Genomic DNA, 24,954 nt, shown 5'->3' with positions numbered 1-24,954 from the left:
TCCAGTTAAACATTTTATTTTTAGAAAATTGTAATGTTGATGGTCCATTAACAAAACAACGCTTGGTACATAATGCAGATATATTTAAAAAGAGAAAACGTTAAAACATCAAACTGTGCTGAATACAGTATGCTGGACAGATTAAAATGCTAAGCTCTATTCACATTCTTAAAAAAAAAAAAAACTTATGGAACCTGAATTTTATTATGTGGAAAGTATGATTTTTGCATCTTTGTCTGGTCATCTGAAATTGCAATTAACTACAGATTTGAAATTAAAACAACCGTCACTAAAAGTTTTTTTTTTTTTGGTCTCTGAGAAAGGAGATTTTACATCAATGCATCCATGTCAATGTATACAGTTTGCATGTAAATTTTCATTAAAAAATGTATTTGGAAATTAAATTCTCAATATGACTTCAGTTTTAGTTTGCTTACTATTAAAATGCATTTGAAAAGTCTTTACAGTAACAACAAACTATACTTTTTGCATATTTTCAGTGTTAAAGAGCCAGTCTTAGTCAGTTTGGTCATAAGTAGGTCTCGTCAAAAGACACACAAGAACTAGAGTCTGATTCTGGAGAGGTAAAGTCTGTAGAGGTAAAGTTGTTTGTCTTGAATCGGTTTCAGTTGAATGTTTTACGTCAGTTCAGTCACACGGTGTTCTGAAGTGCAGTTTGGCAAGTATGTCGTAAGCAGTTTTGACGAGATGAGTCAGACGAATCACAAACACACGGCGTACCGAAGGCTTTACGCACTATGAACAAAAAACAACTGTGTTAATGTTATGATGCTAACATAAGCTTATGTAATGCTGACAAATGCCAGCTTTGTACAATTCACAAGAAGGTCTCAGGCAATGCAATCTGAACTGCATGTATGAGTTTACAGTCAAGAAAAAAGTACTAAAGCAAAAAGGTGCTTTTATAACGTATCTTTAGCAGAGGCTTCATAAAAGAAAAACAAAGTCAAGTTTACGTGCAACTCTCAAGATGCATAAAGTGGATTTCGGCAGCTGCATTAGACACTATTCCATGTATCCAGTTCTTTTGTGTGTATCTTTAAAGCAAGCTAACTGCTAATGTCGTTTCAAGAACTTAGGGACATTTAATTAAATGAACTACAGTAGACACAGTTTAAATAAAGACTTACAAAATTGGCTATCATTTAAACAGCCTTCTCTGTTTTTCAGAAACAGTTCAAAATAAAAATCCCACTTAACACCCACAAAGGCTTGACCTCTGACAGTGTGAAAGCGCTATGTTTCCACTCAAATTACAGTGATGTGCAGAGCGACCTCAAGTCACGTGATGTCTACTGTTTTAATTTCAACATCTGCAAGATTTTAAAATGATGAAGTGTGAAAATGTCTTTGAAATAAAATAACTATTTTATAACCTTCTGCAAAGAGATGAAAAACAGTAAATAGGACAAGCTTTGATACATAAAAGCATTGAATATAGAGCGCTGAATATCTATGCTTTTGTGCACTTTTAGTCTACTAGGATATGTGAAGTACATAATGCATTTTTGTCCTTTTGTATGACCTTTATAGTCATTTTGAGCTCAGGAACAGATTTTTCACTAGTGTGAAAATAACACACTCAGTAACTCTCATTCACACGCACACGCGTACACACACACACACACACACGCACACAAACGCTCAACATCTGTCCTGGCTGTCGCCTGCATGCATCTGGGCTTTTATGTTGGGAAACAGATTCCGCAGCACTCCATGCAGATCTCCAGGCAGTCCGAGGACTCACAGCACGCATCCATAATGCCACAGTCCATGTCACAGGGGCAGTTGCAGTCGTCTCCCAGGTCGTCTGCGCAGCAGCAGCAGCAACAGGCTTCTGACGTGCAGGTGCCACAAGAGGCCTGTGCCACCACCATATTGCACAGAGTAAGAAATTCACAAAACAGGCAGGCCAGGATGCAGTGGACACAGCAGTCTGCTCTCAGGTATTGCAGCAGGCAGAACAAAACAAAAAGCATTGAATAAACATACAGAAAAAGGTCACTTTTTTATGTGTGATCATTTTTGCTATTTTGTTTGATGTCACTAGTGGCTCAAACATTACACACTTCAACTTTAAAATCAAATTTACACTTAAAAAATAAATTTGGTTTAATATGAATTTTAAAAAATATATATAATAATAGAACAAACATTATATCTATAGAAAAAAATATTTCTATAGTATAGATATACACTCACCTAAAGGATTATTAGGAACACCTGTTCAATTTCTTATTGAAGGGTTAGTTCACCCAAAAATGATATTTCACCCTAATGTTGTTCCACACCAGTAAGACCTCCGTTCATCTTCGGAACACAGTTTAAGATATTTTATATTTAGTCCGAGAGCGTATTCAAGTATATGTACACTATACTGTCCATGTCCAGAAAGGGAATAAAAACATCATCATAGTAGTCCATATGTGACACCAGTTAGTTAAATAGAATCTCTTGAAGCATCATTTACATTTTGATCCAAAAAAAACTAAAACTACGACTTTATTCAGAATTATCTTCTCTTCTGGATTTGTTTTCAATCCTCAAACAAAGATTCAAACGGTTATGAATCAGCGTATTGATTCATTATTCGTTTGGCAGTTTGACATACCGAATCTTGAATCGATTTACTGATTCATAACCGTTTGAATCTTTATTTGAGGATTGAAAACAAATCCGGAAGAGAGGACAATGCTGAATAAAGTCGTAGTTTTTGTTATTTTTTGACCAAAGTGTATTTTCAATGCTTCAAGAAATTCTAATTTATCTATTAATCTAATTTATCTACTAATCTAACTGATGTCACATACTTTGATGATGTTTTTATCTTTCTGGACATGGACAGTATAGTGTGCATACACAGATACGCTGTCGGACTAAATATAAAATATCTTAAACTGTGTTCTGAAGAAGACCTCCGTTCTTCAGAACACAGTTTAAGAAATGTTATTGCGGTGTGGAACGACATTTGGGTGAGTCATTAATGACATCAATTTAATTTTTGGGTGAACTAACCCTTTAATGCAATTATCTAATCAACCAATCACATGGCAGTTGCTTTAATGCATTTAGGGGTGTGGTCCTGGTCAAGACAATCTCCTGAACTCCAAACTGAATGTTAGAATGGAAAAGAAAGGTGATTTTAGCAATTTTGAGCATGGCATGGTTGTTGGTGGCAGACGGGCCGGTCTGAGTATTTCACAATCGGCTCAGTTACTGGGATTTTCATGCCCAACCATTTCTAGGGTTTACAAAAAATGGTGTGAAAAGGGAAAAACATCCAGTATGCAGCAGTCCTGTGGGCAAAAATGCCTTGCTGATGTCAGAGGAGAATGGGTCGACTGATTCATGCTGATAGAAGAGCAACTTTGACTGAAATAACCACTCCTTACAACCAAGGTATGCAGCAAAGCATTTGTGAAGCCGCAACACGCACAACCTTGAGGCGGATGGGCTACAACAGCAGAAGACCTCTCTGTGTACCACTCATCTCCACTACAAATAGGAAAAAGAAGCTACAATTTGCACAAGCTCACCAAAATTGGACAGTTGAAGACTGGAAAAATGTTGCCTGGTCTGATGAGTCTCGATTTCTGTTGAGACATTCAGATGGTAGAGTCAGAATTTGGCGTAAACAGAATGAGAACATGGATCCATCATGCCTTGTTACCACTGTGCAGGCTTCTGGTGGTGGTGTAATGGTGTGGGGGATGTTTTCTTGGCACACTTTAGGCCCCTTGGTGCCAATTGGGCATTGTTTAAATGCCACAGCCTACCTGAGCATTGTTTCTGACCATGTCCATACTTTTATGACCACCATGTACCCATCCTCTGATGGCTACTTCCAGCAGGATAAACACACAAAGCTTGAATCATTTCAAATTGGTTTCTTGAACTTGACAATAAGTTCACTTTACTAAAATGGCCCCCACACTCACCAGATCTCAACCCAATAGAGCATCTTTGGGATGTGGTGGAACGGGAGCTCCGTGCCCTGGATGTGCATTCCACAAATCTCCATCAACAGCAAGATACTATCCTATCAATATGGGCCAACATTTCTAAAGAATGCTTTCAGCACCTTGTTGAATCAATGCCACGTAGAATTAAGGCAGTTCTGAAGGCGAAAGGGGTCAAACACAGTATTAGTATGGTGTTCCTAATAATCCTTTAGAAGAGTATACCTATATATATAAAACATTTTTTAATGCAAAATTGTATTTGTTTGTTTTGATTATACGGGTTGACAAGAAAACTACCAGTATACATTTGTCAAGTGTAACTGCGTGTGTGTGTGTGTGTGTGTGTGTGTGTGTATATTTGTGTGAGAGGGTAAGGCGGCGGTTCAGCAGCGGTGTGAGCAAAAGAGAAATCAAAGAAATTCAAAAGGAACGAATTCCACTTTTGGGTTGATTAGTAGCTTCGTGAATAATAGGGTTATTATCATGCAAAAGCACAGGGTTGGTCATGTAAAGCTGATTAACAGTGTCCAACATTTTCACCAGCAAATTGGCGCGTTAATGCTGTCGTTTCTTTTATCTCTGATTAACATTTAACCTTCCTCTCACAGGGCCGCCACATATGATGCCAAATTACAGTTGTTTAAGACAACATGGATACACAGTTTTACAGGAGCACATATGTTGGTAAATTTGTAAAAAATAAAAAAATAAAAAATATAAATATTTATTTATTATATCGATTCCATTCATCCATCCATCCATGCAAATAAATAAATAAAATCAACAAAATGCATTTATTAATTAACATTAGCATAACCAAACAAAAAGTTACCCGTTTGTGCATACAACTCAACAAAATGTGTAGTAGATAATTGACTAATGAAGAGTTTGCGTTTGCAATGCGATGCATACATCATTACTGGTATACAACCAGACTGCAGTGTGAGATTAGGTACAAGTGCATTACAGAGCGACAAAAAAAATATGCAACTACAACAAACAAAGCACTAACGTAAAATGGGAACATCTTTCACTCAAGCTAAGCTTCAATACTAAATCGTAGAGAATAACTGAACCCCTACTAGCCAGGACATGCCGCTCGGACCTCTAATCAACTGTAGAACCCAAACCGCGGAGCATTGAAAAAAAAATAAAAAAAATCACAGCAATATGTGTATCGTTATCAGTCTAAAACGTGAATTTGCATGGCTTTCATCAGTCCGTGGTGAGCTGTCAGAGAGATCGCTGGGTTTGATTGGGGCTCTGGTGAGGTGGGGGTGTGGGGGGGCAAGGACGAGGCCTGAAGACCACTGGATGTTCATGTTTGTTTGATCAAAGTGATTTTTTTTGTAGGCGGTGGAGCTGACCAGCGGTGGTGCTGTGCAGCCTGGACAGTGTTTGAACATGAAACAAGTTAGCATGCAGGCCCACCAAAGGCTTAAAACATCAGCTTTCTGAAAGGTCAAACAGGCATACTTTTAGATTTCGCCTGAACCGACTACATCAGCTACATCAACTGTTTGCTTAATTCATCTGCTTAAAGTACATATATACAATACACGTTAATCAAAAACACATATTTGCCGTTTGATTAGCACTTCATTTAATAATCATATGATTTGGGGCATCCTATTAAACAAGTATGAAAAATGACACGTGTTCACAATGAATCTTTCACTCTATTTTTCTTTTTTTTAACTAACAATTTCTTTCTAGAAATGGATTTAAAAGCAACAGTACATAATGAATTCCCTTGGATGTATAATTTATCAGCAGCGATTAGTGTGAATCTTAAGGAATGAGAGTCTGTGTAACGTACACAGGAGACAGGCTGCCTTATCTCAGCTGCAAAACCGGCATCGCCCCAATGAGAGGGTTCATGTTTAATGTCAGCCCGGGCGGAGGATGCCCAGATTCCACGAGGCCAAAAACAGCCCCAGCGCCTCGGAGGAAATACTTTGAGACATCTGGAAAACTCCAAAGGCTAACATCAAAAAGAAAGGCAGCGTGACATAAAACAAGTCAGCGGCGCAGGAACATTCAAATGAGGAAAGACTGACTGGTGCATGGGTTGTACATGGCGGCTTTAGAGACCAAATGAGAGGGGGATAAAATAAAAATAAAAGTGGGCATCGAGCAGTTAATTTGCAGTCAATAAGGAAGTGAGCGCTGTAAACTTTCAGAAAGAGAACTCCGGATACGCTGGGGAAGCTGCAAAGATGGGAAAAACATGGCATTACGATGCGCCGCTAATGACCGTGCTAGCTTTCTGCGTACATCCCGCAGCCTTAATTGAATTTGTCAGAGGGATTTTAGACGACTGCGTACTTACAACACAACACAATCACAAACACACCATCACTCAAGGTCCTAACCCACCCGCAACGGAACAAAAGATCTCTCAATTAGTTGATTTTCTGCTGGGGTTGCTGTTATCGCAGTCGGCGACGGCAGCCAAGAACACGAGGAATCGCAATCCCCTGAGCAGAGATCTTGTAAAGCTTTATTCTTCAGCTTCCCAGGCTGTTTAGAGGCTAATTTCACAGGCAAACAGATTATGGTAATCCGTGTAAACATTAAAACACAACAGCTTGCTGTTTTCCAGGGGGAAATTACTACTTGAGAGAACATATTGATTCAAAACACAGTTCTACAAATAACGCACGCACACAAGCTGTAATGAGACAGACTTATTGAACTGTTCACTCACCCCCCCCTCTCCAATTAAGATGTGAAAACTATGACGCCTTTTAAGATACACATTTCCGTTAAATCCACAGGGAGACGATAGTGTTTGTGACATGCACCTCGTAGTAGGCTTCTACTCGCAAATCACACGAGTGATAAAATTCAAACTGGAAAATGTGTTGGAAAATGTTCACATACTTTCCTGACTGTTTACATAAAGGATCAAGTGTCCCTAATAACTGTATGTGCATATATGGTTACCTTTGTGCAAAATAATCTTAATCTTAAAACTAAAATTAACAAACAAGGGTTGGGCCAATGTTGAGCCGGCATCGTGATTCCCCAACGCAAATAAGGAAGTTGTTCCCGATCACAATACAAATTACATTCAAAACAGTTCAGTTCATTAAACACAATTTAAACACTAGAGATTTTATCGTGCAAAAAACAAATTCTAGGCTACTAGATGTTTTACACAAACTAAACCAATGATATTCAAATGGTGGATAGTGGACACAGGCATGTTTTTTCATCCGGACCGCAGACGGTCCAGAGCGGTAGCACCGTTTTCCTGTTTCTAGTTAAAGTGAGCAGACAGAGCATCAAAACAGCGGTGCGGATCACACCACAAGCACCCAGGATCATGCGTGGTAATGATATTTCAGCATTTCCTCCTCTAATAGTTTTATCTAAAGCCAAACGCGCTTCATTCAAGCTCTTTCCTCTCCATGAATATTGTCTCTTTTTCCAGACGCGCGCCACATTAACAGAGCTTAACTTAATTGTCAATTGTGATGTTTCATTGTAGAAATTATCTAATGATAATTTGGTAGACATCGCATGACCCTAAAACCAAACAAATAAATAAATCCTGCATGCAAGGCTGTATTATTAAAATTATTTTTTATAAATGCATAAAAATGTGTCCAATAAATATAGGAACTACTAAACTTACTAAAACCAACAATTGTAGTAACGGAAAATACCAATGATGAAAATCATTGGTTTCAAATTTAGATCAACATCAAATAAAATTTAGATCAACATCAGCACAAAAGAAATCAAACTCATCAAGCAAGTTCATGATAATACATTTGGGCCAAGTACAGTCAACTTGTGTAATCCCAAGAAGTTGAAAATGATAATTCCCAAATTATCGCTTCTTGTACTGCTAAATGCCAGGGCACGATTAATGAAACATATAAACTGCTTTACGGAGAATCTTAAGTTCTCAGCGGGTGCAAGACTTTGCTTGATTTAAAAGGGTTATGGTATCAGACAAGCACGAATGAACATCACACAGTAAAGAAAACGCAATACATGAGCCAGAAAAGTGGCGCTGGTACACAGAAGCAAGGAAGAGAGCCCCTCTTTAATGAGAGGACACTGTGAGAGAGGCTAGCGACGGCCCCTGCTGAGGTGGGGTTGACACATGGCAGACCTCCTGTTCTCCGCAGTCTTGTTAAAAGGTCACACCTTGGTGACCAATACTAATGCACCAGCAATCTCTTTCATTACGGCCCTCTCCTTACCATCACACCTGACAATGTGCAAGCTGCTTTTTCAGATCGGCCTTCTGTTTTTCCTTCCCATTTGCGAGACAATACAACACCACAGAAATAAAGAGATCAATCTAGTTGGGAGTTATGAAAGATGAAATAAAGCAGTGCATTTTCGGGAAACAGAACAGAAAAGTCAAAGATTAGTTGCGGTTAAGTGAAGGGAGGGGAAGACCACAGATGAACAAGAACAGAGGAAATCTGCAAGCACATACGAATGTGTGCGCGAGTGTATGTTTGCGTGTGTGATGTCATTTACCCTCTGGAGTAGAGCCGGGTTTATGGGAACCCGTCGAGCTGCTTTTGCTCCTTCTGCTGCTGTCGCTGTTGACAGACAGGCTAGAACGAAGCTTTCTCTGCACGCGGTGTGAGACGGGCGATGGGTGCTTCCTGGGTTCGGATGTTTGGCCGGCGGAAGGCGGTTGTGTGACCCCACGGGGTGTGCCATGGCCATTAGTTAGCACTTTGTGTAGACCGTTCTGCTGTCTGGCACCCTCTCCATCAATGGCATGCTGCACGGATGTTGTTGGCTGAGGCAGAGGCTGAGGTTGAGCTACAGAGATAGAGAGATAGAGAGATAGAGAGATAGAGAGATAGAGAGAGAGAGAGAGAGAGAGAGAGAGAGAGAGAGAGAGAGAGAGAGAGAGAGAGAGAGAGAGAGAGAGAGAGAGAGAGACTTTTTGTAATCATCTGTTTGGTTGAGACAACTGTTCCCTGGATCAACCTTATTACTAACCCAAACAAACCTTATAGCATTTATTTAAATATAAAAATAAATCACTTTATGGCAAGATGTGAATGACTAATTTACTCCAGTAAATTTCAAGTAAGAAACAAACCAGAAATTATTTACTAAATTATAAACACCAAGTTTCCGCAAAAGTCACATCATGCCCTGTATACAGTCCCTGACAAAAGTCTTGTCGCTTGTGTACAAATTGACCTAAAGTGCCGCTGAAATATATTTCTAATCAAGATTTTTTTACTAGAAATGGCTCATTTTAATCCCACCAGCTTTTGTGATAATGTTTCAGTGAAAAACTAAACTTTCAAAAAGTATTCTAATATTCACAGCTTGGTAAAGCCCATTGAGTCCATTTTTGCAAAGACATAAGTGTTGTCACCTTGTCATATGAGCTTCACCTGTGGCTAATAATGGATCAATTAGGTCTCAAGTGTTTATAAAAAAAAACCCAGTACGCTAGTACTGGGGGTTTTTTTATACACACTTGAGACCTAATTGACCTTCACATCAACTGCAACTAGACCTCTGCAAACATGCCTAAGATTCACCCAGAGACTAAAGTTTTGATTATCAAGAGGCTGAAGACCAGATCCACTGCTGATGTGGCAGACACCTTCAATGTGTCTCACTGTCAAGTACAGAGGATAAAAAAAAAGATTTGAAGAGACTGGAGACGATTTTGACAAGCCCAGGTCAGGCAGACCCCGCAAGACAACTGCTCGAGAGTACCGTTTGTTGGCTCGAAAATCCAAGGCCAGCCCATTTTCCACTGCAGTGGTCACCTGAAGTCCCTGTGTCAACCAGAACAGTTTGTCGGATTCTGTCTCGAAATGGCCTCCATGGTCGAATCAGTGCCCAGAAGCCAGCACTAAACAAAAGACAATTGAAAAACCGTGTGGCATTTGCCAAGGCCCACAGCCTGCTAAAAGGATGGACGCTGGAAAAGTGGCAGAAGGTGGATTTTTCAGATGAATCTTCTGTTGAATTACACCAGTCGCCGCAAATATTGCAGGAGACCTACTGGAGCCAGAATGGATCCGAGATTCACCCAGAAAACAGTGAAGTTTGGTGGCGGAAAAATCATGGTCTGGGGTTACATCCAGGATGGGGGTGTGCGAGAGATCTGCAGGGTGGAAGGCAACATCAATAGTCTAAAATACCAAGAAATCTTAGCTACCTCTTATTCCCAACCATAAAAGAGGCCAATTTCTGCAGCAGGACAGTGCTCCGTCGCATACTTCCATCTCCACATCAAAGTTCCTCAAGGCGAAGAAGATCAAGATGCTCCAGGATTGGCCAGCCCAGTCACCAGACATGAACATCATTGAGCATATGTGGGGTAGGATGAAAGAGGACGCATGGAAGACGAAACCAAAGAATATTGATGAACTCTGGGAGGCATGCAAGACTGCTTTCTTAGCTATTCCTAATGACTTCATCAATAAATTGTATGAATCCTTGCCAAACTGCATGGATGCAGTCCTTCAAGCTCATGGAAGTCATACAAGATATTTAATTTGGATCTCACAGCACCACAACTTAATTTGCTGACATATTTTTGTATTTGCAGTAAATTTGTTCAATTTCTGTATAGGCGACAAAACTTTTGTCTTGCCAAAATTTGACCTTTCTGTCTTGATTAAATGATAAATATTTTTTCTGTGAAAATTATTTATTTCAGTGCATTATAACATCATTTGGTAGGGTTTTAGCTTTTCATATGAGCTACTTCTAACACCAATTAATTAATTAAAAGTCAGGTTAATATCAGGTCTTTCTAGAAAATAGATAAGCGACAAGACTTTTGTCAGGGACTGTAGATAGAAATAAAGATTCGCTCTTTAAAGTCGCTCCACTAATATCAAGCGTGTTTCATATTTAGGACTTATGATCATGTCTTTCGCAATAGCCAATTAAACCGTACACAGTACTCCCTGTGTAACGTGTTTTCTATGAAGAAAGAGAAGAGCTGTGGAGAAATCAGTTTCGCCTCAGTTCAGCATACCAGGTGAGTGAGGAAAGCTGCTAGCGCCATAAGCTAACATGCTGACGGTGTTGCCAAACAACAGTAAATATTTTATCCCTTGAGGATGTGCGTGATGCAAACAGATTTCATAATCGGTTAAAACTCGTTGTTTGGGCCCAGTTTTAGTGTATCGAACCACAGCGCTGTCTTTGTTGTGTTGTTTTTTTAAGGAACTGGTTTTGAACATAAAACACTTCTCAATTCCCAACCCTAACACCCTGTGAACCATACTCTGAATCTGCCTCAAACCTAGGCCCGCGTGAGACAGAAACCCAGTTCTTGCAGTCATTATAAACGTCACACATATGAGGAGGAGGTCTGAACCGAGAGGATCTGTATGATGCAACAGTAGTGATGGCAATTTGAGTAAGTGACACTAGTGTGTGTTCAGCTCTGCTGGGAGTCTTTTTGTACTCTCTTTCAGGATACGCACCTCATGTTTATTGGGCTCCTTTGAATTATTCATCATCCTGCATTTCTGGGGAAAAATTATGGACTGTCTTTATATTAGGTGGCCTTAAGTACTATGTACTAAGATTTTAATGAATCATTTGATACAATGCACTTATTGTGTACATACATGTTTTCACATTGTACTTACATTTAGAAAAATACCTGCATGTAATTACATCTGCAATTAATTTCTGTAGTTACATTTGTATTTAGACAGTTGACACTTCCCTTACACCTAACCCTATCCTTAAACTGAACCACACCACCACACCTGTCCTTAACTCTACCCGTATCCCACCTCAATATCAGAAAATGTGTTTTACAATACAATTTGAACACAGTTAGTACATTGTACTTATTTTTTGATGTAAGTAATATAAAGGGGGGCCAAAATTATCTTATTCTTTCATTTATGCAATAATAATTTCTGCATTTTGGCTGGTTTGTTGTAAGGTAGAGACACCTGAATTTCTCAAGGAAATCTCAGGGAAACTATTTTTCTCTTAATTACTTTGTTCTTTTAGTGGGAGGTCCACACTGACTGTGTTAACAATTATTGTTAACAAGAGAAGAAATCCATCCCACCTCTTTATAACAACATATCACCCTGGGAGGATGGTGATGGGAACGTAAAATTACAATTAAAAACAGGACATGGAAGCCTCATCAGCCAGCTGTCCATCTGCATGTACACTAAAGCTCGTAAACAGGAGCGCTCCTATTGCCAAACACATGTAGGGAGTCAACAGGATACTCTATTGGCTATCAAGGTGCTTCATTTGTTTAATTATGATGATTCAATTACTTTGAGCAAATTTTACAAACTGTATATCTGATAAATTGTGTGGTAGTTGTCAGCAAAACTCAGTGCTGTTGATTAGAAGGTTGCTGGTCAGTGTTGTTATTGTTAAGTAAAATTATTATTTGAACTATATTTGAAACCATAAAAAACATATTTGTAAATTAAAATTAAGTTAAAATAAAGTGAATATAAATATTAGATGAAAAACTTAAAGAACTTAGTTGCCATTCTTACAAAGGGAACATTTCTAGTTTTGCATATAGGATTAAGTACTAAAATAACTTATGAATAAAGTAAAGAAATAGTTAAATGAATGAATAAATAACTTATATAAAAATGAATATAATCTAAACAGAAATATATAAAAAATGTAATGACAAAAGCACATGAAATGACTAAAACCCACAAAAAAATATATATACAAATAAAAAAAGAAAGTATAGAATGTTGCAATAATCTAAGTGACACTACAGGAAGTTCAAAATGAATAGTTTTTGCAGCTCAGTTTCAATTATGTTACTCCAGAAGTCCATGAATTTACTGTAGGAATAAATGATTACTGAATAAAATGATTCTCCTTTATACATTTTTTCACATGAACAGCCTTCAAGGGCACAAAATCCTAAGCTTTCCATTGTCACTGCCTTCTTGGTAACTACCTTACATCCAAGGAAAGCTGAGCTTTTAAAATGTATAAAAGAAACAGCAGTTATAAGAAAGCAATAATTTATTAACCGATGTTTGTACATCAGGATGGTCCACCCAGAGCAGCCTGTTGTTAAGTGTCTTGCTCTAGGGCACAACAGTGATGGTTTATGGATCCCCCCTTGCAGTGTTTTGAACCAGACCTGATCTTTAACCACTTCACTACACTACATTAGCTTCTGCTTCGCCAGACAGCCTCACCAGCTGCCCAGTCAAGGAACACGCTGCACATGCATCTTGCAATACATTGCTAGAACAACAGGACAGAGAATGTTGCGGGCATCTGGTGAACACTGATAGGATCGCACGGGCCCAACGACAGTCCAAAGCAATCCAAAAGAAATTTTACCCCTCGATAAAATATAAATGTTGCCTTCAACCCAAGGAATGATAGGTGATAAAAATTGAATAGCTGCACTAAGCGTAAAAACAAGCATTGTCTTGCAAACGGTGATTGTACACAAGCTGACAGGTTGCATTAAAACACCATGTTATTGTGAGAAATGGTGGGGGGGATACTCCAAATTGGTCTTCTAACCGCTCTGCTTCCAACATATCAACAACTGTTGAGAGTGTACATTTGTAGTTGAATAATACATGGTATTCCTCTACACACGCTGTCAAAACACATCACAGGCAAACAGGGGGTGAGTGCTTCTTGACTGTCTAAGCAGCATCCCAATTTGGTCCCCTGGATCTGACAGCCTCAAATATCCTGGGAGCATTTTTAAAAGGCCAGTGTTTGATGGATTCATGAAGAACACACAAATATAATTGCCATTTGTCACCGCACGTTCGCCGCACGCCCCGCACGGGGACGGCGGGCCAGGACGCCCAGGAGAGACGCCGCGCCACCGAGGCGTCGCTCTCTATGTAAAACTGTGGATAAACACCCCTTTGCCTCGGTGTCACAGAAAATAGCTCCGCTGGAAGAATTCAAAATTGTACCCCAAAGACATGGAAGCAAAGCATGGCGGACCTCCCAAGAAGGAATATGTATGAACGTCAATGGCATGGAGCGGCATAAACAAGACGGCGAAAATTCGGTCAAGCAGGAGAGATGTCGGAAAGGAGGTGAGACGGGGCAGGATGTTCTCTCATTTGCGCTGCTCTCTATGGAGACTGAAAGGTAAAGAGAGAGAGAGAGAGAGAGAGAGAGAGAGAGAGAGAGAGAGAGAGAGAGAGAGAGAGAGAGAGAGAGAGAGAGAGAGAGAGAGAGAGAGAGAGAGAGAGAGAGACAGAAAAAAAGGAAAAGTAGGTCCCTGTATTTTTGCGGCTTGAGGCCTTTTAATATTTCATCCTGAGAGTGGAGCTGTTTGCTGTGCCCCATTAGGATGCCCATCAAACGGAACATACATTAATTCACTTGTCAACTCATGTCATCCAGCTAAACAGCCCCCATCCATTTCTTATCATCATCTGCTAATGGCCAACAATCATTACCTGTACAAAAGAGTTGGCCAGTGAAAATATGCAAAGTACAGTAATGGTGAACTGCTGTCTGAAGTGAAAATGGTCAAGTTAGTCGAAATGTATTTTTAAACAGCTTGATCTTTTATAGGGTGAAGTATAACTTATAACAATATTAATATTTGATTCTCTAGGTATACTTGACATTGTAGTGTAAAAGTTACCTAGATTTTATCTTATTACATATGATAAAATCTGTGGACAGCTAATATTAAGGACATCTTTCAAAATGACCATTTTTAAAGTGACAAAAATAAAAAAATATTTTAATATGAAATGAAACTGACTATATTAAAAATATATTATAATAAAAGATAAATTCTTCAATAATCAAAAAAAAAAAAACATTCTTAGAAAAATCCTAATAAAAAGAGTGAAAAATAATCCACACTAGGGTTGCTGCTGAAGAATTTGTTTAGCTGTATATATAATATGAATGCAACACAAATAGCTGTTTAATGCTCCATGGGCCCATCTCTCTGATTGAAATGCTAATTTGCAAATATGCACTGACCTACCAGGAGACTTCCCACCATCTCCCAAAACAGCCCGGGGTGGCATTTCTCCTAACAAACACCTATGGCAAGCTTACACCTTTCAATCCAAAGTAATATACTCTTTCAGTTGAAATGATGTCCCCGTATTTATAGAAACAAAACCATGGGAATTTGGTTGGAGGGAAGGGAAGTAGAATGAATATTATAAAATAAAAAAAGCTGAGACAGAGCTGTGACAGAAAAAAAAAAAATCCTTCAGCATTTTAAAAATCGTTTATGGCTTGACCTTCCGACTCTGTGGCAAGGTCTTACTTCCTGAGAAGAGAAGTAAAGAATAAAATTTTTCACTTAGGTGATCTATTGCCCAAGATGGATCCATTTTGTACATAAGATGAATCCGAACCTACCAAATAAGGTGTAAAACGAAAAGTGCAAATTGCACAAAGGTGTCTGGAACACTCGTTCTTGATATCGTCTCATGCACAACAGCTATGTATATTTTTTAATTGGGTTATTTAAACTTTTGTCCAATTGTGTTTTTAATACATTTATTTGAGACTACTGTGTGTCTTGATCACAGTAATTGCCCTGTTCTTTGAAGCCGCCCCAAATGTCACATGCCAGAACTATTTTAACTCCATTACAGCACCTCCTCCGTTTTGCTGGCACCCTACAATATCTAATTTCTGAGAGACACCGTAGCTCACATCTTATTTTATACTCATTTCTAGCAGAAGATGAATAGGTAGTCACTATTACTCAGCTTTTTTTATGCTACAGCACACTTTTAATTCTTTCTGACAATCATTTAAATTTGGCTGTTCGAATGAAACCTGCCGTAGAGATGTGACACCTGAGAAGGTGTTTAATATTCCTACCTACCTTCTTTCGCAGTCATTCACTGCCTGTCCTGCTCTCACTCGCCTATTCTTTCACTCCATCTCTCTGTAACAATGACAAGCCGAGCCAGGCGTCTGGGATTTACTAATTTCAAATTTAGTAATTTGCCTGCTGATTGAGTAGGAAAAAAATAACCCCTTCGGACCTTGTTCTGCTTAATTACATTTTATAAAGCAGCCAGCAACTCAAAGACAAGGAGCGAGATTGTGAAGGCTTGAGCTTTTCATCTATTATACTACCATTTCAAATCTGCATTTGCAGTATGTGGCATGCTAGCTATCAAAATCATTAAAACCTTATGATAGTGTGGAGCAGACGCAATCCATCAGAAGTGGGGATATGCAAAACTACATATTTTTAAATTGATCCTAATTGATGAAATAAGGATGGATGTTTTGCATTAAGCTGGTTCTGGATTACCCTGACTCTGATTAAACACGTTTCACCACACACTTCAAATGGATTTCCTAGGCAGGAGCATTTTTGTGCTCGAACAACATAGAACCAGAATGCAAGTTATCAAGTATCAAGATGCAATTTTTCAAAGTTTGATCTACTAGTCAACCACTGTGACCATCGTTATATTGAAGACTTTTATTGTTTAACTTAAGAGGTATGATTTTAGCAGACACTTCTATCCAAAACAACTTGCATCGTAATCAAGGGGAAATCTTTTAAATCTCTGAACCCATGATGTTGCCGTTGCTTGCGCAATACTCTACTGATTTAAATAAAGGAGCTTGTAGTAGGCCGAAACCACAGTTTTCATACTTTCACCTTTGAAATTTCAATTTTCACTGTTTCAAAACCTGAAACAACATCCACGCGATATCTTTCCTATCCCTACTATCCGTTTCCATCACGGTGGACTGGAAGAATCCCATAAATGCAGAAGTTCTACACAAACGTGGTTATAAAAAGCACATCTTGCACAGATTTAGCTGTTTTACACAGCTACCACATTTTCTCGAAAGATCAATTATGACATGACTCAGACCGAGCCTGAGGGAGCTGCCAGACTTCATACGTCGAGTGCTCCACCCTCCCTCCTGACGACTGCAAACAAAAAACACCAGCAACACAGATGTGAGGAGGCTGGGGGTGTATTTTCAGTTTCAGTTACATCGATGACTCAAAGATTCCACCAATCACCCCCCCAAAAAAAAACACCATGCAAAGAAAAAGAAAAAAAATTGCATAAGAAACAAGAGGCAGCAAGCATCTCTTGGAGGCGTACAGAACGAGGCCTTACAGAGGGACTCCAGGGGCAACTAAAGCCAGCCAGGAGAGTTTATTAAAAATATATATATCTATGGACAAGGTTCCTTTATTTGCTCCGTTTCAATCTCAGCATTAACTGCACTAATGTGACAGCTGTGGGTCACTGGACTCTGTCTTCGGGGTGCCAATCAAGACCTTAAGCCCAGGAATCAGGCTAAAGGACAGGGGTGCTCGTCTGTTTCTGAGAGGCTTTTTAACGTGAGATGGCCATATTGATTTTTAGCTGTGGCAGGGAGGACTTACTGAATGGAGTCAGTCGGTGGCTCCCCCGTCACCCCCCAGTGATCAGAGGGCTGACGGAATGACCTAGCAGAGGTGCAGTGAACCTGCAAACATGCAGGGCAGGATGGGAGCACATCATGAGAGATCACTGTAATAGAAAAGGGGTTTAACCTTAATGTTGAAGCCAAAACCCTGTTAGAGGGCCAGTAATCCCTCCCGCTCAACTCTCATTTCAAGTGCTTTTCTGGCTGGAAAAGGCAGCGTTGTGTTCGGGTGGCTGCAGCGGGAGCGTTCACGCTCTCGAAGATGCATCGCTGTGCTGTTAATCAAAGCGTGGGCCTCAAATCTACATCTTATTAGCAGACAGACTCCACTTTCCAATCTATTATTCCTTGCATAGTTCAAAGCACAGCGTCGTTTCCCATAATGCCCACCCTGCGAAAGAAATAACACCGAGCTGATGGTCAATGAGAACAATCAGAAATGCTAATGGTGTGTTAAACCTATAGCTCACAGATGTGTAGATCACCTCTTATCTGAGGTAATTTAAATAAATGTTACACTCATAAATCTGCAGAGCTCCAAAAGGGCTTCGGCACTTTGCGAGGACGCTAATTGAAATGCTGGGAATTTTTACATACGAAATATGTCTACACCAAGACAATGAGGAAATAATTAGCACAGAGGTAGAATCACAATGGCCATTTTAATCAACCCCTGCACTAGCATTTCACCCTATTTATTCCAGTTTTGATTCCATGACCCACGGCTAAGTAATCACTTGAAAATTACTCCTCTGTTCTAATGGGCTCTTGCTTCGGAGGAACACGTGGTCTGAAAAATTAGCATCTTGAATCAATCAACTCTTTCTGCCCCAAATTATTTGAAATAAAAGCACTCCTCAAAAGTGAATACAGGTGAAAAGCATGTCTCCTTTCTTAGAAACAAGGATTTGATTTTGAGGTTTATAGGAAAGCCAAATTATGAACGTCAACAATTAATACCTGATCCTGAACCTGATGTAAGAGTACAAAATTCCAGACATAATGCAGAGGGCGTTGTCATCGTACAGAATGATTTGCATCTTAAAAATGACTGACACTCAAGTGAATAATTCGGTGATTAAACACCTCTTGATCATTACATCATTACCCTGAAATTCTTACAGGCCAGAACAAGTTTTCCTGTCCTTCAGCTGTGAGGCTCACCATATCCCACATATATGAGACTCTGGATGTGTAATGCGTTTGTTCTTTTGTGTCTTTCTGCAGCCTAATAGAGAAGTACGCAATTAAAAACGACACAGATAGCTCAAGCGGAGTATGTTCAACCATAGTCCATTTTTATCTGCCCATGGAAGTCAACGGACAGTGCTGAATAAGTGTGATTCATCTTTAGACAGTGAATTCTGCTAGCAAATTAAAATGGAAATATGATAAAACAAGATAAACACTAAAGTGGCCAGTCAAGTTGATTTCCTATCAATTTCCTGCTCTAGGCTCTAAATATCACATACTTCCCAATCTAATTAGTGCCCAGCCTTACCGCCCTTTTCTATCCATATGTGGCCAGATAGCCCCTTATACATGGATATAGTCACATGTTCTAGAGCCTTATGCAGATATCCAGTCATTTATAATTATTTGAGATTCAAAACAAGTCAAACGTGCACCGTGTACTGGTGTCTGGTAATATATATATATTTTTAAAGTGCCTGCATTTAGGGTTTTAGTATATTATATATATTACACATGCAGTGTAATATAGCTGTTTGTGAATGTAAAGGTTCTGCAAAGTTGTAAAGTCGAAAATGCACAATAAATAAAGATATTGTCTCCCAAAAGATGACAGCATTTATGAGTCGTTTTTTGTTCGAAATTCGAATCTTAGGCACCCTCCTTAGTTCACACTAGCACTTTTGGTGCGCACTCGGGTTCAATTGACATCAGACACGAACCACGAACCTCACTCGAGTCCGCTTAAAAAGGTGGTCTGGGGGTTGGTTCATGTGAAGTCTGGTACGGTTCGCTTCTGATGTGAACACAACCGTACTAAATCGTGGAAGTGAACTATTATTAATAATGTATTAATTCTGTGTGTGTTTCACTCATTTACCTGACAAGAGCAATGCTATGCATTTCGCCGCCTTCACTCTCGCTGTTGTTACCAAGCAACTCGGCAAACACCTGCTGCTATGATAAAGCAAACGAAACTCAGTTCGGACCCAAATAATATAATATAAACACAGTCCAGCAGGTGCAGGGGGAGGGGGGAGCAATCGAACTCGGGTTCGGTCCAGGCATTCAAACCAAGAGTGAAAGCACTCTTAAGCCTAGTTCAGACTGCACGATTTTTAAACTCGTTGGGTCACTGCCCTTTTTTACACTGCGTAACTATGTGAGGTAGCATTCAGTCACTGCTGTGTTCACACTGCACGATGGATCGGGGAAGAGGAAGAATCCTACAAGAGGAAGAATTGTAGACAACTCTCTCTCTCTCTAGTGCACAAACTACGTTTCTTAACACACATTTCATGTGCGATGGGAAGTTCAAGAAAGAATGAAATTTGCATAATGCCAGCCTATGTTGTGCATTGTCTGCCCGCAAACAGCCCGTCCCGCCCTCAAACACTTTTGTTTTACTGCCTTCAAATTCGCTTGCTCTTGAAAGATGGGAAATACATCTGCAACATCAACTTAAAATGATTAGTGTATTACTGAGAAAAATCCTGCTCAAGTCGTACTTAAGTCTTTACAATTGTGTACGTTTCCGCACAGCTCCAGTAATGGCTGTTTGTTTCCGAAGTTCCGAAGACCAATCACAACAGACGGGGCCATCTGACAAATCTGACAAATCAGAGCAGAGTAGCTCACGGAAAGGAAGGATTTAGAAAAGTATTAATTCAATGAGTCCTTTGAGAATCATTGAACAATGTGGTGATGTGCAATGTATATTATGAGAAATTGTAAATGTTTTTTGTACTTTGATATTTAGTTGGAGACCTAAATAGCATAATAGGGGCACTTTAAGTCTCTTACTCACCAAGGTTGCATTTATTTGAACAAAAAGTCAGTAAAAATAAACGGTTGTGAATGAATCGTTTAAAAGAACTGCTTTCTATTTTAATATATTTTAAAATATAACACTCCCGTACTGGTGAGTTTTCAGCAGCAAGCCATTACTGCAGTCTTCAGTGTCACATTATCCTTCATAAATCATTCTAATGTGCTGATTTGTTGCTCAAACATTTTATTATATTATTATCAATGTTGAAAACACAGCTGTGCTTCTTAATGTTTGTGTGGAAATCTTTTCTTCAAAATCTTCAAAGAATAAATGTACATTATAAATAATGGGGATCTAGTTATTTTTGGTTTGCATGAATTCCAAGTATATATAAATCTATACTTTTCTTAAAGAAATATGCATTCATTTTAAATAGAAGAGAAATATAATTTTAAACAGGTTTCTTGCACGGCCCACCAGATTTATACACAACGAGACTGTGGGGAAGTGGGTGTGTCAGGACTTTTCCCCCCTTCCAAAAACAAGTGGTGAGAATTTTCCAAACACATCCTTTGTTTCAAATCTTTGTTTCCCTAATTCTTTCCAACCGACCCAAGTAGTGATGAGTGAGATTTTCCATCACTCCTCATCATTTGCATAAAACAATGCCCCGACTTAGTTCAGCAACTGAGCTGATCCACCCTTGATTTCACATGCAGAGCAACAACCTCTAAGATGTTCTCAAGCTCAACATTTTTAGAGTATACAAACCCATATGAGCAGAACAAGAAAAATCTCTATGATGCAACTCCATGCTTTACCAGGTAAGAGAGCTACTATTTCAGTACATTCAAGTGCTCAGCCGTGATTTCCAGATCCAGGCCAACCAAGGCCAAACCTCAATGGGATATCCTTGCTCACTAAGCTTTCAAGACTTTGGCAGGAGAACAACTGAGAGTAACAACTTCACTGCAATAGAAAGACGCTGGTTCAGATCCAGTACATTTTTCTTTTAATCAACACCCACCCCTTCACTCAAACTAATGCTACAGCACCTATAGCATTATCTTACCAACGAAAATAACTGAGCAAAGCACTTACATATAGATTATGCATTATCATAATCTCAAATCAAAGCTACTCCCAAAGGCAAAGAATATCAGTGCAGCAGTAAATAATGAAATCAATTATCATCACAGTAAACGTTTTAAAATCACATCAGTGTTTTCCAGATGTAAGCTGCAGTTTTCACTAGCTAGAACTGTAGAAAATGCTGACAAAGGTTGATGTCAGTTGATAATCCAAATGAGATTGGATCACAAACTCTTTGAAGTTTATGGTAAAGTACAGACTGGTAACAAATGAAATAAGTTTCACATATACAACACTGACTGATAAAAAAAAAGAAGAAAAAAAAAGGTCCAAGACAAGATATTTCAAATTCGATAAAACCGTTAAGAGAACCGTTTCTTCTGAAGTCATCTGCTACACTGCATCGGTTATAGAAAGTGAAACCTATGAATCATTCTCAGTCGAGCGAAGACGAAATTTGTGGGCAACATTTGCCAAAAATATGCATAAACAAAGAGTTATTGGAGTCTAGCCAATGATGCTAAGTTTGGATTTCATGACTCACACATTTCTTAGCACTTACTTCTAACAAGACCATCATGGGTGTGGTTGTCCTCGATCATGTGACCCTGCGCGTCTGAAGTGTGATCTCCTGGTATCGGAGTTTGGGATGTTTTTGTAGCATCTGAGGATTCATCTGTGCAGCTGTTAAATTTATCTGGACAAAAAAAAGAGAGAACAAAACAAGTATTTTAAATCTCTGAGTTTCATAGCTGCCAGGAAGCCAAGCATGCAAAAGGCCAATATTGACTCGTCTAAGCCTCGAGAATAGAAAGACAAGCTCTAATTTGCCAGATAAAGCAGATTCCTTTGGTGAACAGTTGCACAAGCGCGTGGGCGGAATCAGGAAGGCCCGGGCCAGAACTCTGGATCTCATTTTCTCGATTCTGCTCCCGGGTGCACAATACTTGCCAAGGTTTTTACAGCTATAAAGAGCGCATTCATCTAAATTGGAAAATGGATATGGGCAAAACCTGCCTGATAGGCATACAAAAAGATAGGCAACCTTTAAACGCTGCACTTAAACTTATTCAGCTCCAATTCCATAGAGTAAACTAGACGACGGTGCGCTTCTCCGATTCGTTCTATTTGTGGCGGCCTTCGATGTGGCCGCATGTATACAAAGGCAGCAGGCAACCGCTCATTTATTTTGTATTGTCAAAGTAGTTCTGTGGCACAAACCTGTGCTTTTCCATTACTCAAGTGCATGCTGGGAAAAAAGCATGTGACTCAGCAAACAGAAGCTTGTTTTTCACTTTTGCCGAGCATAGAGTGTTTAGTTTAGGTTTTTTTCCTTCCCTTTCTACAGCCCTCGTTACAGCGCATTATGGGACAAGATCAATACAATACAGTAGCTCTAGATACAGAGATTGATATCACTTCATCTGGGCTTGAGGCTGATGAATGGAAACCCTTTATTCCAGCCATGACTCCTCAAATGCACATACAGTACCAGCAGCCTTGTGATGCATCGCTGTATTTAGTGATTACAGTTTGAAATAAATTGCTCTATTCTCCAAGCATACACAGTCCCCAGGGAGGGAAATCCAGTCTTAACGGAGAGACTTTGAAGGCCCTACAAAAATCCATTTGTCACCAGAGCCTGTGATTGCTTACTTTGTCCTACTTTGCCATTTTTTGACAGTGCTATAATGATGCTTGGTATAAATAGGATGGTTAACGGTTCAGTGCCTAAGAAAAAAAGAAGAAGAGGGGGGCCAAGCTTATTTTACATGTGATAATCTCACAAGCAACTAGAAAGTTAATTAAAAACTATAATTGGCAGTGGTTCCTGCTAATAGTTACCAAGGCGCTCCTTCAATCTTTATTGGAAAATAATGAAAACATTATCATGCCTACTGGCGCAACATACATATGGGGAATCTGTTTGCTAGTTGCTATTTATGCAAGTCAGTTACTGGTGGGTTCAGCAAGACGCCAGGAGTGGGACGCCAGGTAAAGTGGGACATGTCGATTTTATGATTGATTACCTTTAAAAACAGGAGATAAATCAAATAAGTCATCATTATTGTCAATAAAATCATTCAGCAAATATTTTCATTTGCCCGAAATGATCACAGTGGATTCGATCAAGATTTGAAAATGTGCATATGCATGAAAACTGCTCTAAATATTTTAAATGATCAGTGTCACATTTGCCAAATGTGTCCTTTGTCACGTTAAATCAAGTGCACTGACTAAGACCCAAAATTATTCCACCGAAGCTTTATTATTAATGGTGAGACACTTACAAGCAATACATGACATCGATGGGAAAAAAGCCTAAAACTTCTATGAGTTAACGTCCACTTTTTTCTAGTTTCTCCATAATCTCCATGTATGCTACAAAATAGGCATTAAACAATAATGAATCCGTGCATCCGGGATATACAGCTAAATCAGAATCTCACAGATGGAAAATCAATATCTTACCTGTTGATTTTGACAGAAGTTGGGTTGTCTCCTCTTGAAGCTGCTTTTTTGGCCCTTCAGGCCCCTCCGGAGGTAAAATAGTCTCCGAGGACATGAGCCAGATGTTTAGATACTAAACACACCCAAAAACAACAATGCCCCGCGCAATTAGCCCTCAGACCTGGAAGACAACAACAAACTGAAAATATTATAAATCTTTGACTCTATGCGTCAAAGTAAACAAATGGAGTGACGTCATCCGGCTAAATGTCGTTAAACTTAGTGGAAAGTTTTCCTTGTTTTTTTTCTTCACTAACGAAACTTAAAATGTCACAAACGCACTCCTAAACATCTTATCAACGTGTTAAGTCAATAGTATGTGTTTGTCAAACATGTAACGTATCATTTCAAACGTTGGCTGATTACCTTTCAAACATGTCAACTGCTAAACTCCTTTATTCCCATCCTTTCTTCAGTCAAAATCGGCGTACCGTTAGAAAAATGTTCCTTACTACCCTGCTTAGGATCAAAACTCCGTAAAAACGATCAGATTCCTCCCAAAAATAGTGCAAAAATCCCTGTCAGGCAGACGTTGGATAATGAGTTTGTGCGCGAGAGTCCCGCGCGCTCGAGCTGCTGCTCCTGGAGAAACTTTGAGCTGAAACATTTTCATCACATCCGGATTCCGATGATCACAACCAGCTGCATTCAGAAGCTCCAGCCGAGACTGCGAACTGTTCGGGAAGTGAAACTGTTTGTGAGTATGTCTGTCTCTCAGACATGCAGGTATTGTTGTTTACCTAGCGATCTGAAGGAGGAGGTCAGATTGACTTCTGATGTTTCCAAAAATTAGCTTTTGAAAGCGTCAGTTGATGTAACCACAAATAATATGTTGAGACTTCTTTGTTTCATAGATGCACACATTTTTTGTTTGCTACTAAATATGTTACCAGCCCCGATAATTGATGGCTTGATAATATTAAATAAATAAATAGCATAACTTCTTTTATCGTAAGGTTTTCTATTGGTTGACTGAACAATTTCTGAACTTTTGCAGTTGTGAAAATGATTCCT

The 24,954-nt window shown here is 39.2% G+C and overlaps 1 protein-coding gene across 3 annotated transcripts; it reads right to left on the bottom strand.

The window, feature by feature from the left end:
- On the bottom strand, positions 1–24,580 carry mdfic (MyoD family inhibitor domain containing). Of its 3 annotated transcripts, none has more exons than XM_067428181.1 (5): positions 24,307–24,580; positions 23,902–24,013; positions 21,992–22,126; positions 8,490–8,783; positions 1–1,957 (listed from the first exon to the last, which is right to left on the bottom strand). In XM_067428181.1, exons 2-5 carry the CDS (start codon positions 23,993–23,995, stop codon positions 1,707–1,709), a joined length of 774 nt encoding a protein of 257 aa, XP_067284282.1. In that variant the 5' UTR covers positions 23,996–24,013; positions 24,307–24,580; the 3' UTR covers positions 1–1,706. The 3 variants fall into 3 exon arrangements, with proteins under 3 accessions (XP_067284282.1, XP_067284281.1, XP_067284280.1); XM_067428180.1 differs by having other exon boundaries at positions 23,902–24,079; positions 24,307–24,579; XM_067428179.1 differs by having other exon boundaries at positions 23,902–24,061; positions 24,307–24,578.
- Between the last annotated feature and the right edge of the window lie 374 nt (positions 24,581–24,954).

The sequence above is a fragment of the Pseudorasbora parva genome, chromosome 20, assembly GCF_024679245.1.
Source record: "Pseudorasbora parva isolate DD20220531a chromosome 20, ASM2467924v1, whole genome shotgun sequence".
Classification (NCBI taxonomy): domain Eukaryota; kingdom Metazoa; phylum Chordata; class Actinopteri; order Cypriniformes; family Gobionidae; genus Pseudorasbora; species Pseudorasbora parva.
The sequence above is the reverse complement of the archived record's forward strand: the minus strand, read 5'-3'. Positions and strand labels throughout refer to the sequence as shown.

What these genes read in the sequence shown, in the direction of transcription:
- mdfic (XM_067428181.1), bottom strand. Translation starts at nt 23,995, where the DNA reads ATGTCCTCGGAGACTATTTTACCTCCGGAGGGGCCTGAAGGGCCAAAA. An exon ending in ACTTCTGTCAAAATCAACAG is followed by an intron (nt 22,127 to 23,901) that starts GTAAGATATTGA and finishes TTTTTTGTCCAG; the next exon opens with ATAAATTTAACAGCTGCACA. An exon ending in ACCCGGCTCTACTCCAGAGG is followed by an intron (nt 1,958 to 8,489) that starts GTAAATGACATC and finishes ACCTGAGAGCAG; the next exon opens with ACTGCTGTGTCCACTGCATC.